This window comes from Chlorocebus sabaeus, chromosome 16, assembly GCF_047675955.1.
Source record: "Chlorocebus sabaeus isolate Y175 chromosome 16, mChlSab1.0.hap1, whole genome shotgun sequence".
NCBI lineage: Eukaryota > Metazoa > Chordata > Mammalia > Primates > Cercopithecidae > Chlorocebus > Chlorocebus sabaeus.
In genome coordinates, this window is record NC_132919.1 from 18,607,876 (window position 1) to 18,621,675 (window position 13,800).

Consider the following 13,800-nt stretch of genomic DNA (forward strand, 5'->3'; position numbering starts at 1 on the left):
TTCTGAGACCTAACCAAGGCTCTTAGAGCCAATGCTGCTGGTGCAACTACTCTATCTTAATGAGATAGGTTAGATAAGTGTGGATCCTTCCAGCTGGGTCCTTCTGATCAGTGCAAAGCAGTCTTTTATTTTATAACACATTTCGAGCAATGGCTTGGGAAGTAAACACCATCTGAGACTGGCTGGCCGGAGGCAAGGGGAGATGGCAGGCAGTTGAGCCTGCCTGTGGGTTCTCTCAGCAGTGACTTCCCTTTTCCCTTCCTTCTTCTGCCTAGCCCTGTATGTGAGGGGATTAATTGGGTTTTTTTTGTTGTTGTTTGTTTCGTGAGATGGTGTCTCCCTCTGTCACCCAGGCTGGAGTGCAATGGCGCAATCTTGGTTTGCTGCAACCTCTACCTCCTGAGTTCAAGCAATTCTCCTGTCTCAGCCTCCCAAGTAGCTGGGATTACAGGCACGTACCACCATGCCCGGCTAATTTTTGTAATTTTAGTAGAGACGGAGTTTCGCCATGTTGGCCAGGCTGGTCTCAAACTCCTGACCTCAGGCGATGCACCCGCCTTGGCCTCCTAAAGGCATGAGCCCCCCAAAAGCATGAGCCACTGCGCCTGGCCGAGGTGATTAATTTTTACCTGCACCTCAGGGTTATCCAGTAACAGGCTGGCTGGGTTTGCAGGCCAGCGTGTTCCTGGTGGCAGTCGCTCACTCATTAACACTTCTGGAAGTGTTGCTTGCCTGGTTAAACTGCAAATGCTTTGCAAAGTCACGTCACTGAGCAGAGGTGTGAGACTGCCAGCCAGCCCTGCTGTGTACACTGATAGAATTAGTGAGCAAGCATCCCACTCTGATGGAATCCAAATGGAACTGTCACTGTCACTGCGGTGGAGACGGTGGGGCCACATCTGCACTGAAACCTGCTCTGCGCCTTCAACAGCTGTGTAACGGCGGATGGCCATTTCCTTGAGTGGGATGAGACATGGCCTACTCGGCCTGGCTGCTGTGAGCGTGAAATGGGATCATGTGCAGAACAACCACGCATGGTCCTTGGTGTTTGATAGACATTGGGTCCCTCTGTGGTCCCAGGCAGACACTGGGGGCGGGGGCCGAATGGATGGTCAAGTTGAGGGGCTTGGGGCTGTTTCACCGGTCTAGAAAAAGACAGCAGAAACGTTGGAAGCAGGACTTTATTGTCCAACACGGGGCTGTCTCTGAGCCTGAGCTGTGTTGGCTGGAAGTGAGCCATAATGCGGGTGTCACACTCCCAAGCCCTGCTCAGTCCACTCACAGCCCGATGGCCAAGGGAGGACATGGCTGCACACCACGGCAGTGTCTTCAGAGGTGAGACATTCGTCCCGACGCTCTATGCTTCTTATACAAATTAGATATAGGTGAAGCCACCCATTAAGCAACCCAGCCTTTCTGGGACTATTTGGGTTGCCTCTGGGTCCACTAAACGCAGTTAATTTTCCCCAAGCCCCTTCCGAGTTCAAGGAGGCTCCCTCCCCTCCTCCTCCCACTCACTTCTCCCAGCCTCCCTGACTCCTATGCTCTGGGATCTGCTCCCCACCATGGGATGAGGAAGCCAAACGGCATAGTGACGCAGCTGCCCTGCACGCAGTCACATCATGGGCTGGAGATGCCACTGTCCGCTCGGTTTAATGATCAATTAGCTCCCTGCCAGGAAGTCCTTTCTGACCTGGTTTGCCCCTCAGTCCCTCGGGCTCGGACCTAGTGCCTGAGGCAGGACAGCCATGGCCACCAACTCCACCAGCGACCTCCATGCTCCCGGGACGCAGCTGAGCGTGGCTGACATCATTGTCATCACCGTGTATTTTGCTCTGAATGTGGCCGTGGGCATATGGGTAAGGGGAACTGTGGTGGTGGCGGCCAACTGGGCTCTCAGGGTGGGTGCTTGGGATGGGAACCGGGGTCCAGCATGTCCTGTGGTGTCAGCGCTGGTCCCACCTGGTGGCCTGGTGATCCTGTGGTCCTCCTCCCAGCCTGGGGCAGATTTGCTTGGAGACCTTGACCAAGCCCCTTTCTCTATTTGGGTAATGGCGTCTCCATCTGTAAAGTGAGGAGAAGGAAAGGTCTCTGTAACAGGTAACTGGGCTTTTGTGCTGCTGCCCAGTTGGAGTCCTTGGGTGTGGCCATCAGCCTCCTGGTCCCAGTCTCCATGGTGTCAGTGACTCCCATCTGCTTGAACAACAGGCTCCTAGGGATTCCCTGGCTGCACCCAGAGCTGCTGGATCAGAATCCGGAGGAAGGGAGGGCCCTGGGAGCTAGGGGTCTTTATTTTTAACAAGCTCCCTGGGATTCACATCCTGTGGCCTAGCTCTAGATCATAAGCCGGTTCTTTCTCCTTTCGTAAGAGTGAGAAGTGAGCAGTGATCTGACCCCACGCACAGATTCCAGGGGCAGCGGGGCCCTTGGAGACAGGCTGTCTCATGTGCAGATGGAGAAGCCAAGGCTCTGGCCCTGCGGCGAGGGAAGGGCTCCCCTTTGGTCTATCGTGGAAGCCTTCCTGAGGGAAGGTGGACACAGCCTGGTCCAGGTCACCTGCTCCATGCTTAGTGCCTGGAGGTTGGGCTCCACTTCCTTAGTCCCAGAGGTCCCCAGGCCGGCATCCCTGAGCCCTGACAGTCTCCTGGGGAGAATGAGTACTCCTTCTTCTTTTTTTTTTTTTTAACTGAGACGGAGTCTAGCACTGTCACCCGGGCGGGAATGCAGTGGTACCATCTTAGCTCACTGCATCCTCCACCTCCTGGGTTCAAACAATTCTCCTGTCTCAGCCTCCCAAGTAGCTGGGATTACAGGCATCCACCACCACGCCCAGGTAATTTTTTGTATTTTTAGTAGATACAGGGTTTCACCATGTTGGCCAGGCTGGTCTCGAACTCTTGACCTCATGATTTGACCGCCTTGGCCTCCCAAAGTGCTGGAATTACAGGCGAGAGCCACCACACCGGGCCGAGTATCCCTTCTTATCTACCATAACCCCTGGCCTAAGCACGAAGGCCTGGCAAACAGGAGACTGGTCATGTCCCCTCAGTTTTCTGGGCCTCAGTGTTCTGATCTGTGACATGGAGACACCACCTACCTGGGGTGCCTGCTATCAAGAGGCCTGCACAGGACCAGACCTTGCTGCTGCCATTGGTTCTACAGTGGTAGTGGTGGTGGTGGTGGTTGTAGCAGTGGTGATTTATAATAGTAGCAGCCGCAGTCATTAAAATTAATTATCACAGGTTGGATTTCAAAAATCTAAATCCCAAAATCTGAAACATTTTGAACATCAACATGATGCTCAAAGCAAGTGCTCATTGGAGCATCTCAGATTTAGATTTTTGGGTTGGGGATGTTTAACTGGCAGGTATTCTGCAAATATCCCCAAATCTGAAAGAGTCTGAAATGCAAAACTCTTCTGGTTCCAAGTATTTCGGATAAGGGCTCCTCAACCTGTATGTGATTAAATATTAACTCACAAGCAGCCCAGTGCTGGCCATCGGCAAAGCCGAGTTCAAGTCTCGGCTCTGCATTGTGTACTTAAGTCACTTAACCTCTGTGGTCTGCAGTTTCCTCAAACACGCAATGTGGGTTTCTGTGCAGCCCACATCTCAGGGCTGTTCCAAGGAGCAAGGGGCCAATAGAAGTGAAAATCTGTTGCAAACTGTAATATGCTATATTCCTGTGAGAGTTGGTGGCTAGAATTCAGTGGAAGAGGTGCCCACGTGGGGCAGAACAGGCAGTGGAGGGTTTCTGGATGAGGGGAGGTAAGGGCCAGGTAAGATCTGAGAGGGAAAGAGGAGGGGAGACAAGGCTGTCCTGGCTAGCACAGGTGGGGTATTTCATCAGAAGTGCATGTCTAAGAAAGATGTTCTGGGCACCTGAGGCCAGGCCCTTTGTAGCCCAGTGACTTGGGTCACCAGCCCTTGTTGCCCATGACCCACCTCTCCTAGCTCAGCCTTGCTGTTTGCAGATTGGTGCCCCTGGCAGTAGGGCTGTAGGATTTCTGCCCTGTCCCTCCAAGCAGGCCAGGCTGGCCCAGTGGGGAGTGGCTGGCCAGAGAGCAGTGAGCACATCCAGAAAAGATCAGAACCAGACAGGGAGGATGCTGGAGCTGCATCCCACAGGGAGAAGCAGACAGAGCAAGCCAGGCAGGTGCAGCCCTGCAAAGATGTTTAGATGGTGGGCCTGGGAGAGTCTGCGGCGGGAGCCTTTAAGGAAGAGATGTTCCTGGAGGAGGGGACTTTGAGCTGAGCCTTTGCATTAATTAAAATATCTGTTAACAAGTGACAGAAAACTACTTTCAAATGAGCTCTAAGATTATAGGAAATGTAGGGCGGGTGCAGTGGCTCACTCCTGTAATTCCAGCACTTTGGGAGGCTGAGGCGGGTGGATCACGAGGTCAGGAGCTCGAGACCAGCCTGGCCAGCATGATGAAACCCCATCTCTACTAATAATGCAAAAATTAGTCGGGTACCTGTAATCCCAGCTACTCAGGAAGCTGAGGCAGGAGAATCGCTTGAAACCGGAAGGCGGAGGTTGCAGTGAGCTGAAATCATGCCACTGCACTCCAGCGTGAGCAAAAGAGTGAAAGTTTGTCTCCAAAAAAAAAAAGAATACAGGAAACGTAATTGTGTCCAGCAACAGAAAGGGCTTCAGGTGCAGTATGATCCAGGTTCACAGCATTATTAAGGATACAGCTACACCTCACTGTGGTTCTCTTAGCCTCCATCCATGTGTAGCTCTGTCCTAAGCCAGCTCCCCTCATTTCCTGATGTGAAATGACCAGCCCAGTGATTGAGCCTGAGTTAAAATCCAGGCTGCGCCACTTGCTAGATGGGTATGTTTTCATCTCTGAGACCATCAGGTTCCTCATTGGGAACATGGCACCTACTTCATAGAGCTGTTGCGAGGACTAAGAACTCCACACAGGTCAAGCAGTTGAAGCCAACTCTGGCATACGGGGTTCTCGGGGAGGCTTAAATGGGTACATGTGGCCCCCAGCAACTGCCAGCAGCCCCCAGAGCCCTGGATATAAGAAGGCAACTAACAATGCCCACTATAGGCTTGAAAAATGAGAAGTGTCAGGAAAAAGCACTGGCTGTAACCGTAGATGCTCTGAAGTTGTGCAGTGCACCCCGTACACATCTGGATATGGCCATCCTGGCCAAGAGGGTGAGCCTTCAGACTATGCTGCATGTACTATGGCAAGATCACAGCACACAAAGAGAAAGTGGTGGGAGCTGGAGCTGGAGCTGGAGCTGGAGAGAAACATTCAGGAGCCACATCAAAAGTTCTGAACTGGGTGTGGTGGTGTCCACGTGGTTCCTGCTACTCAGGAAGCTGAGATGGGGAGATCACATGAGCCCAAGAGTTCAAGACCAGCCTGGGCAACATAATAAGACCCTGTCTTAAAAAAAAAAAAAAAAAATAGGCCAGGCGCGGTGGCTCATGCCTGTAATCCCAGCACTTTGGGAGGTCGAGGCAGGCAGATCACCTGAGGTTGGGAGTTTGAGACCAGCCTGACCAACATGGAGAAACTCCGTCTCTACTAAAAATACAAAATTAGCTGGGCGTGGTGGCACATGCCTGTAATCTCAGCTATTAGGGAGGCTAAGGCAGGAGAATCACTTGAACCCAGGAGGCAGAGGTTGCGGTGAGCCAAGATCGCGCCATTGCACTCCAGCCTGGGCAACGAGAGCGAAACTCTGTCTCAAAAATAAATACATAAATACATAGATAGATAGATAGATAGATAGATAAATAAATAATAGATAAATAAAACTTTGAATGGTGAGTCCATACAATGAAGCCTAATCATCTTGAGTATAGGACAGGGCAATTAATTCGGGAAGAAAGAGACCTGCATATTGATGGATATATTTTGTGATCCAGCCTTAGGTATGTTCTGAAAAGAAATACAAAATCTATGTCTAAATACCTGTCCTGTGCCCATCTTTTCAAATTCTTCTGTTTTTTCCTTTTTTCTTTCTTTTTTCTTTTTTTCTTTTTTGAGACAGAGTCTTGCTCTGCAGCCCAGGCTGGAGGGCAGTGGCACCATCGCGGCTCACTGCAGCCTTGACTTCCTGGGCTCAAGTGATCCTCCTACTTCAGCCTCTCGAGTAGCTGGGGTTACAAGCATGCACCACCATGTCCAACTAATTTTAAAACTTTTTATAGAAACAGAGTCCCACTATGTTGCCCAGGCTAGTCTTGAATCCCTGGCTTGAGCAACCCTCCTTCCTTGGCCTCCCAAAGTGTTGAGATTACAGGCATGAGCCACCATGCCCAGATGATTTAACTTTAATTTCTCCCATCCAAATAGCACTAAGGAGGGGCTTGAAAAATCCATGTACCAGCCAGGCGCAGTGGCTCATGCCTGTAATCCCAGCACTTTGGGAGTCCTAGGCAGGTGGATCACGAAGTCAGAAGATCGAGACCATCCTGGCCAACACGGTGAAACCCTATCTCTACTAAAAATACAAAAAATTAGCCGGGCGTGGTGGCGGGCGCCTGTGGTCCCAGCTACTCAGGAGGCTGAGGCAGGAGAATGGCGTAAACCCAGGAGGCGGAGCTTGAAGTGAGCCGAGATCGCGCCACTGCACTCCAGCCTGGGCGACAGTGCAAGACTCCGTCTCAAAAAAAAAAAGAAAAAAGAAAAAAGAAAAATCCATGTACTCACTGACCCTTATCAAACACTTACCAGATGCCAGGCACCATTCTCAGCATGCTGCATGTATTAACCCACTAAAGCTCATAAAAACCCTCTGAGCGTTGGGAAGCCAACGCAGGCGGATCACATGAGGTCAGGAATTAGAGACCAGCCTGGCCAACATAGCGAAACCTCCTCTCTACCAAAAACACAAAAAATTAGCCAGGTGTGGTGGTGTGCACCTGTAATCCTAGCTACTGTGGAGGCTGAGGCAGGAGAATCGCTCAAACCCCGGAGGTGAACATCGCAGTGAGCCGAGATCCTGTCACTGCATTCCAGCCTGGGTGATGGAGTGAGACTCTGTCAAAAAACAAAACAAAACAAAATTCATGAAGGAAGAACTTCTTAGGACCATGTTACAGAGGAAGAAACCAAGGCACATGCGTTCAGTAACTTGCCCAAGGTAACATGGCCAGGAAGCAGAGAAGACAGGATTTTACTCCCAGACATTCTGATTGCAGATTTTTTATTCCATCTACATGGAGGACAAAATTCTACACTCCCCCGAAACCAAAGGCATGTGGGAATACGTGGGTAAGGAACTGACTGCTTCTGTTCGTTTTATAAAAGTTGAGATGAAATTTACATAATATACAATTCATCATTTTAACAATTTTAATTAATTTATTTATTTAGAGACAGAGTCTCACTCTGTCACCAGGCTGGAGTGCAGTGGCACGGTCTCGGCTCACTGCAACCTCCACCTCCCGGGTTCAAGCAATTCTCCTGCCTCAGCCTCCCGAGTAGCTGGGACTACAGGCGCCTGCCACTTCGCCCGGCTAGTTTTTGTATTTTTAGTGGAGACAGGGTTTCACCACGTTGGCCAGGATGGTCTCGATCTTGACCTCGTGATCCACCCGCCTCGGCCTCCCAAAGTGCTGGGATTACAGGCGTGAGACACCGCGCCTGCCCATTTTAACCATTTTAAAGTGTGCAATTCATGGCATTTCGTACATTTGCAATGTTGGGCAACCATTACCTGTAGCTAGCTCCAAAACATTTTCATCACTCCAAATGGATACCCTGTCCCCATAAGCAGTCAAGCACCATTCTTCCTGCCCCCAGCCCCTGGCAACCACTCATCTGCTTTCTATCTCTATAAATGTGCCTGTTCTGGACATTTCATATAAATGGAATCATACAATTCGTGGCCTTTTGTGTCTGTCTCTGTTGATGAAGCATCGTGTTGTCAAGGTCCATCCAAGTTGGGCATGCATCAGGGCTTCATTCCCAAGATATCTGTTGTTGTTTTTTGAGATAGGATTTCACTCTGTTGCTCAGGCTGGAGTGCAGTGGCACAGTCACTGCTCACTGCATCATCCGCCTCCTGGGCTCAAGTGATTCTCCCACCTCAGCCTCCTAAGTAGCTGGGGCCACAGGCGTGTGCCACCACACCCTGCATTTTTTGTAGACCTGGGGTCTCACTATGTTGCCCAGTCTGGTCTCAAACTGCTCGGTTCAAGTGATCTGCTTGCCTCAGCCTCCCAAAGTGCTGGGATTACAGGCATGAGCTACGGCACCCGGCAGAACTTCATTCCTGTTGAAGACTGAATAATATTCCTTTATATAGGATACACCACATTTTGTTTATTTACTCATCATCAACAGAAATGTTGGTTGTTTTCACTTTTGGCTATCATGAATAATGCTGCTATGAACATTCGTGTACAAGTTTTTGAGTGGATGTGTATTTTCAGTTCTCTTGGACATGCACCTAGGAGTGGAACTTCTGGGTCATATGGTGATTCTATGCGTAACTTTTTGAGGAGCTGCCACGCCGTTTCCGCAGCAGCAGTCCCATTCTACTTCCCACCAGCAGTGCACGGGCTTCCAACTCCTGTCTCGTCTTTCTCTTCTTGCAGTCCTCTTGTCGGGCCAGCAGGAACACGGTGAATGGCTACTTCCTAGCAGGCCGGGACATGACGTGGTGGCCGGTGAGTGCACCCTGACTTCTCACACACCCCACTTTGTCCGTGGGGCTGTGTCTGATCTCTAGGTCACCTGGCACCTGCATCTCTGAGCCAGTCCAATTCAGTGGAACAGGCTGGAGGCGGGCAGGAGGTCCCCAAGTGAGGGGCATAGGTCTGAGCTGCTAGAAATTGTGGGAGGGGCAGGGGCTTTGGAGTCTGAAACTTACATCCACTCCTTAGCTGTGCAGCTAGTCATGGGTAGAACTCACACCCTGGGCTCCTCATCCGTGAGGTGGGGCTAGGACCCCGCTTAGGTTTGTGAGGATGAAGGAGAGGCTGTCAGGCCCAGGATGGGGCCGGTGCAGGGAGCCTGCCTCTGATGCGTTTCCCTTTCTCTCCTCCAGATCGGAGCCTCCCTCTTTGCCAGCAGCGAGGGCTCTGGCCTCTTCATTGGACTGGCGGGCTCAGGCGCGGCAGGAGGTCTGGCCGTGGCAGGCTTTGAATGGAATGTGAGTCCTGGAGGACAGGCAGCCTGTGGGAGGGCCAGGGCACAGGGTGCGGCCACAGCCCTGGAGGGGGGCAGCTCCCAGTGGCTGGTGTCAGCCCATGTCCAGGTGGGCTCTGTGCAGTGCCCAGAGCCCACCTGGGCCAAATCCTGTCTTCAGAATACCAAGGTGCTGGATGGCATGACTGGCAGGGAGCTGTGGGCCTTTCCCCAGACTCAGAGAGGGGAAGGAGCCACCCAGGATCTCATGGCAAGTCAGGAGGGGCGGGGGGAAGCCAGGCCTCCAGATGGCTCTGTCTGCTGTGTCTCTGGAGCAGAGCTGTGGGAGCTGCACCTGTAGTCCTCACCTGCCTCTGTCCCCACAGGCCACGTACGTGCTGCTGGCACTGGCGTGGGTGTTCGTGCCCATCTACATCTCCTCAGAGGTGAGTCTACTCATGAGGCCTCCAACCGGGGGGCTGGGCCTTGGTCCAAGTGGATGGTAGTAATGGGCAGGACCACCGTGGCCTCACATCAGGACTTGGTGAACTCTTAGGGCTGGGTTTGCTATTAGCCCAACTAACATTTGTATCAACCCACTAAGGTGGGTCCCCTCGGACCTCAGCCTGGGTGCTGTGTTGGCTGCTTTCCACGGCCCTGAGTGCTGCGTCTCAGGAACAATGTCCCAACCAGCAGGGCACATAGGCTGCACACCTGGGCCACGCACCTGGTTTGCACACCTGGCCCACACACCTGGGTGGCATACCTGGGCTGTACACCTGGGTGGCATGCCTGAATGGCACACCGGGCTGTACCATCCTCGACTCTGCCCACTCCTTCAGCCCTGACCATGTAGCCACTAAATCCAGTCAACTCCACTTCCCGGATGTCTCTCAGCCTTCCCCAGCTCTGCCCCTCGCAGCCACCTCCCTCATCCAGCCTCATCATAGTGCACCTGGGTTTGTCAAAACAGCCTCTAAACTTGTCCCTCTGTCTCCAGCCACGGCCCCTCCAATCCATTCCTCGTCTCGGCCCTAAAGAGCCAGTCTTGGGATCTCAGCCTGCGACTCCCCTGCCTGACACCCTCGGGACGCAGCTGGAGCAGCCTGGGATTCAAGGCCGGGTGCTGAGGCTGTAAGGGGTCAGTGCCTGGGCCTTGCCCTTGAGAGGCTCACAGCTGCTTTGTGGCGGTGGGAGAGGCAGAGTGACTGAGACAGGCCCTGTCTGGAGCGCTGGGCATCGTCTGGGAGATGCTTAGCCCCTACCCGTGTGCCTCCCCAGATCGTCACCTTACCTGAGTACATTCAGAAGCGCTATGGAGGCCAGCGGATCCGCATGTACCTGTCTGTCCTGTCCCTGCTACTGTCTGTCTTCACCAAAATATCGGTGAGCTTCCCCCCGCTCCCTGCTGGCATAGCCTGGAAACACCCCCAATCTGTGAGCCCCTCAAGTGGACCTGCCGTCTTCTCATTCATCTCTGCCTTGTTTCACAGCTGGGCAAACTGAGGCCCAGAGAGGGGCAATGACTTACCTGGGGTCACGCAGTGAGTCTGGACAGGTGGTCCAGAGCTCCCAGGGTGGAGGCTCAGTAGCCAGCCCTAGTCAGGGACAGGTGACCTCTGCTTTGCCTCAGGTTCTAGACGCAGGGTGTTAGGATGGTCTGAGGTCAGTACTGGGGCCGACACGGGGGTGAGCCAGGACCTCCCACGAGGGGGCGCCAAAAGCCCATGTGGTCTTGGCCCTGTCTGGTCTGCACTGAGCTGACCTGCCTCTCACCCCAAGGCTGGTGGGCTCCATCACTGACACCTATCCTTGGGGGCCTGGCCCTGCCCCACTGGCATATTAAGAGCAGGAACACACCTCAAATGTCAGGGTCAGAAGAAGCATAGAGCTCATCTTGTCCAAGCCTCTGACTTTACAGAGAGGGAAACTAAGGCCCACGGAAGGGAAGATTATCCCAGCCCTCCTGGTGACCTTGTGGCAACACTAGGCCTTTTGTTCTCACTCCAAGTCCCTGGGGGCAGCCAGCTTCATCCAGCCCCAGGCTTCTGAAGGGGCTTGAGTCCTGGGGCTGCCTGATTCTGAGGGGGCCGACACTAGCCCCTGAGACCCCCAAGCCTCCCTGTGCCTGGGGCTCCTCCCTTGTAAGGAGGGGCAGCTGACCCTGTCTCCCAGGGTCCCTGTGAGGCCGGTGAGGGCTGCTGTGTCCATGGGAAGTGCTCTGTGAGGCCCGACTTTCCCTCAGAGGCAAACGGCCTCCTGGGCCGTCTTCATTCAGCTCTGGGACTAGGAAAGCCCAGAAGAGGCGTCGATTTAGTGGAGGGAATGGAGGCGCAGGAGAGGTAGAGGCCTCGCTGGTCAACCAGGAGCTGTGGGCAGGATTACCTGGAAAGAGGGCCCTGAAAGGGTCCATCCAGAGCCCCCACTGGGCCTCCATCTGCTCTGGCGTTGCTGGGTGACTCTGAGGGGGTTCCCAGAGTGTCTCATCCTTCCTGTGGGCAGGTCTCGGGGGTGGCCAGCAGCAAACCCTGGGCCACAGTCTTCGCCAGATGCCCTTGGCATACCGTAGGAGGTTTGCTTTCTCTGGGAGCCCTTTAGAGTCCAGAGGGACTTGGCCTTGGCCTGCCCTTAAGGCTGAGTTTAGAGTTTTCCACTCATATTCTCCCTTCCTCTCCCACATCTCTTGATCTCCACCCCACCCCATGCCAGCCACCTCCCTGGAAGCCAGAGATGCAGAAAGAAACAAGACCTGGCCCCGGCCTGCCAGGGGCTCGCACTGCAGTGAGAAATCGATGGATGCATGGGACAGGCGTGAAGCTCAGAAGAGGACACAGCGGGGCTTGCTGGGGGTGGCATTTGAGTTGGGCTCTGATGGAGACAGGGATGCCGATGGGGGACGGGAGCAAATGACAAAGAGAGAGGTGAGAAGAGGCAGGATGTGTCTCGGGGTGGTCGGGTCTGGAGCCCTAGACTGTAGGGATCACTAAGTCAGACACTTCTGGGGACCAGATAAAAAACAGTGTGGGGAGAAGCTGGGAGTGAGTAACAGGCAGTAGTGGGGACAAAGGCAAACCAGAGAACATGCCTCAGCATTCACACACAACAGGCCCGTTGCCACGTTTGCCTCTTAGCTGCCACTTTTCAGCGTCTGGCCTGCAGTGAGAGATGAGGTGAGGGAGGTTTAATTGTAAGAGGTTGAAGTATCCAGGGAGCCCAGGTGGAGCAGGGGTGGTGTTTTAAGTAGGATAGTGACATGGTCGTGTTTGTACTTTGTGCTCTCTGGAATCTTCCAGAGGGTGGACTGCAGGGGAGAGAGACAAGAGGAGGCCAGGCCTGTGAGGAGGCCCCAGGTAGGTCTGGTGAGGGAGGGAGGCTGAGCCGCGGGCACAGGGTTTCACCCTGCTGGCTTCTCTGCGGTGGAGCTTATACCTCACACTCAGAGGGTCCTGAAAGTGGATGACTTGGGCGGGACTTCTAGAAAGGCAGAGGGGGCCGGCACGGTGGCTGGCGCCTGTAATCCTAGCACTTTGGGAGGCTGAGGCGGGCAGATTGCCTGAGCTCAGGAGTTAAAGACTAGCCCGGGCAACACGGTGAAACTCTATCTCTACTAAAATGCACAAAATTAGCCACATGTAGTGACGTGCGCCTGTAGTCCCAGCTACTCAGGAGGCTGAGGCACGAGAACTACTTGAACTGGGGAGGTGGAGGTTACAGTGAGCTGCGTCTCAAAAAAAAAAAAAAAAAAAAAAAGGCAGAAGGAAGAGCTCAGTGAAGTGAGAGGATCTTAGGGACAATCTTGTCCGGCTCTCCGAGTTTACAGATGACACAACTGAGGTCCAGGTCACAGCGAGTCAGGCAGGGACTACTGTTAGAACCCAGGCCTGTGCCTCCCGGCCAAGAGGCCCAACCTTCCCTGCTGCCCTGAAGCAGCAAGGACGTGGCCCTTGAAACTCTACTTTGTGATGGGAGTGATTCAGTGTACCCAACTATAAAGCAGTGAGCACCCACTCACATCAAGGCTGGGCTTCAGAACCAACGCTGGGGCTGCCTGGATGAAGCAGAGGACGAAGCTTGAGGAACGCTAATTGCTGGGCTTAGCTGCGAGAGGACTGGTACCCTGGCTGTTTGAAGTGCACGCGCCCAGGCAGTCCCCAGAGGCCCTGACCTCACTGGGCTGTGCCCCAGGAATGCCTCATGTGTCTGTGCATCCAGCACCTGTCCCAGCCGCTGCCTGTGTAGACAGATCTTAGGGTGCCTGCTGCCATCCCTCAAGCAGGGGCACTGGCCCACAGGAGGACCCGCGATGGCAGGGCATGGAGAATCGCCACCTTGACCCTCAGACGAAGGGACCCAAGTCCAGCTCCATCACTGTGGGGCTCTAGCCAGTCATTTAGCCTCTGGAACCGGGCGCGATGTCCCACGCCACTTGCACTAAAGGTCCTCCACGGGGTCGCTTTGCTCCCTCACTGACCTCACCCCTCCCTCGCCTGTTGCCCCCACCCGCTCCAGCCACACTGGCCTCTGCGCTTCCATGGACACAGCAGGCATGTTCCTACCTCGAGGCCTTTGCATTTGCTGTGGCCTCTGCCTGGAACCTTCTGCCTGGATATCCACGTGGCTCCCTCATGTCCCTCAAGTTTTTGCATTCTCTCCATCTTCACTCCCAGCCCCGAGGGCCAGCCTCCTACCTCGCT

General features: G+C 53.7%; 1 protein-coding gene across 1 annotated transcript in view; it reads left to right on the plus strand.

Moving 5' to 3' along the window:
- Positions 1–1,519: 1,519 nt before the first annotated feature.
- SLC5A10 (solute carrier family 5 member 10) overlaps positions 1,520–13,800 on the plus strand; it is a 69,390-nt gene continuing 57,109 nt past the window's right edge. The window contains exons 1-5 of the mRNA XM_008010591.3: positions 1,520–1,859; positions 8,575–8,646; positions 9,027–9,131; positions 9,493–9,552; positions 10,388–10,492. Of these exons, the coding sequence (XP_008008782.3) occupies positions 1,749–1,859; positions 8,575–8,646; positions 9,027–9,131; positions 9,493–9,552; positions 10,388–10,492 (453 nt within the window). The 5' untranslated portion in view covers positions 1,520–1,748. The remainder of the gene's footprint in view (positions 1,860–8,574; positions 8,647–9,026; positions 9,132–9,492; positions 9,553–10,387; positions 10,493–13,800) is intronic.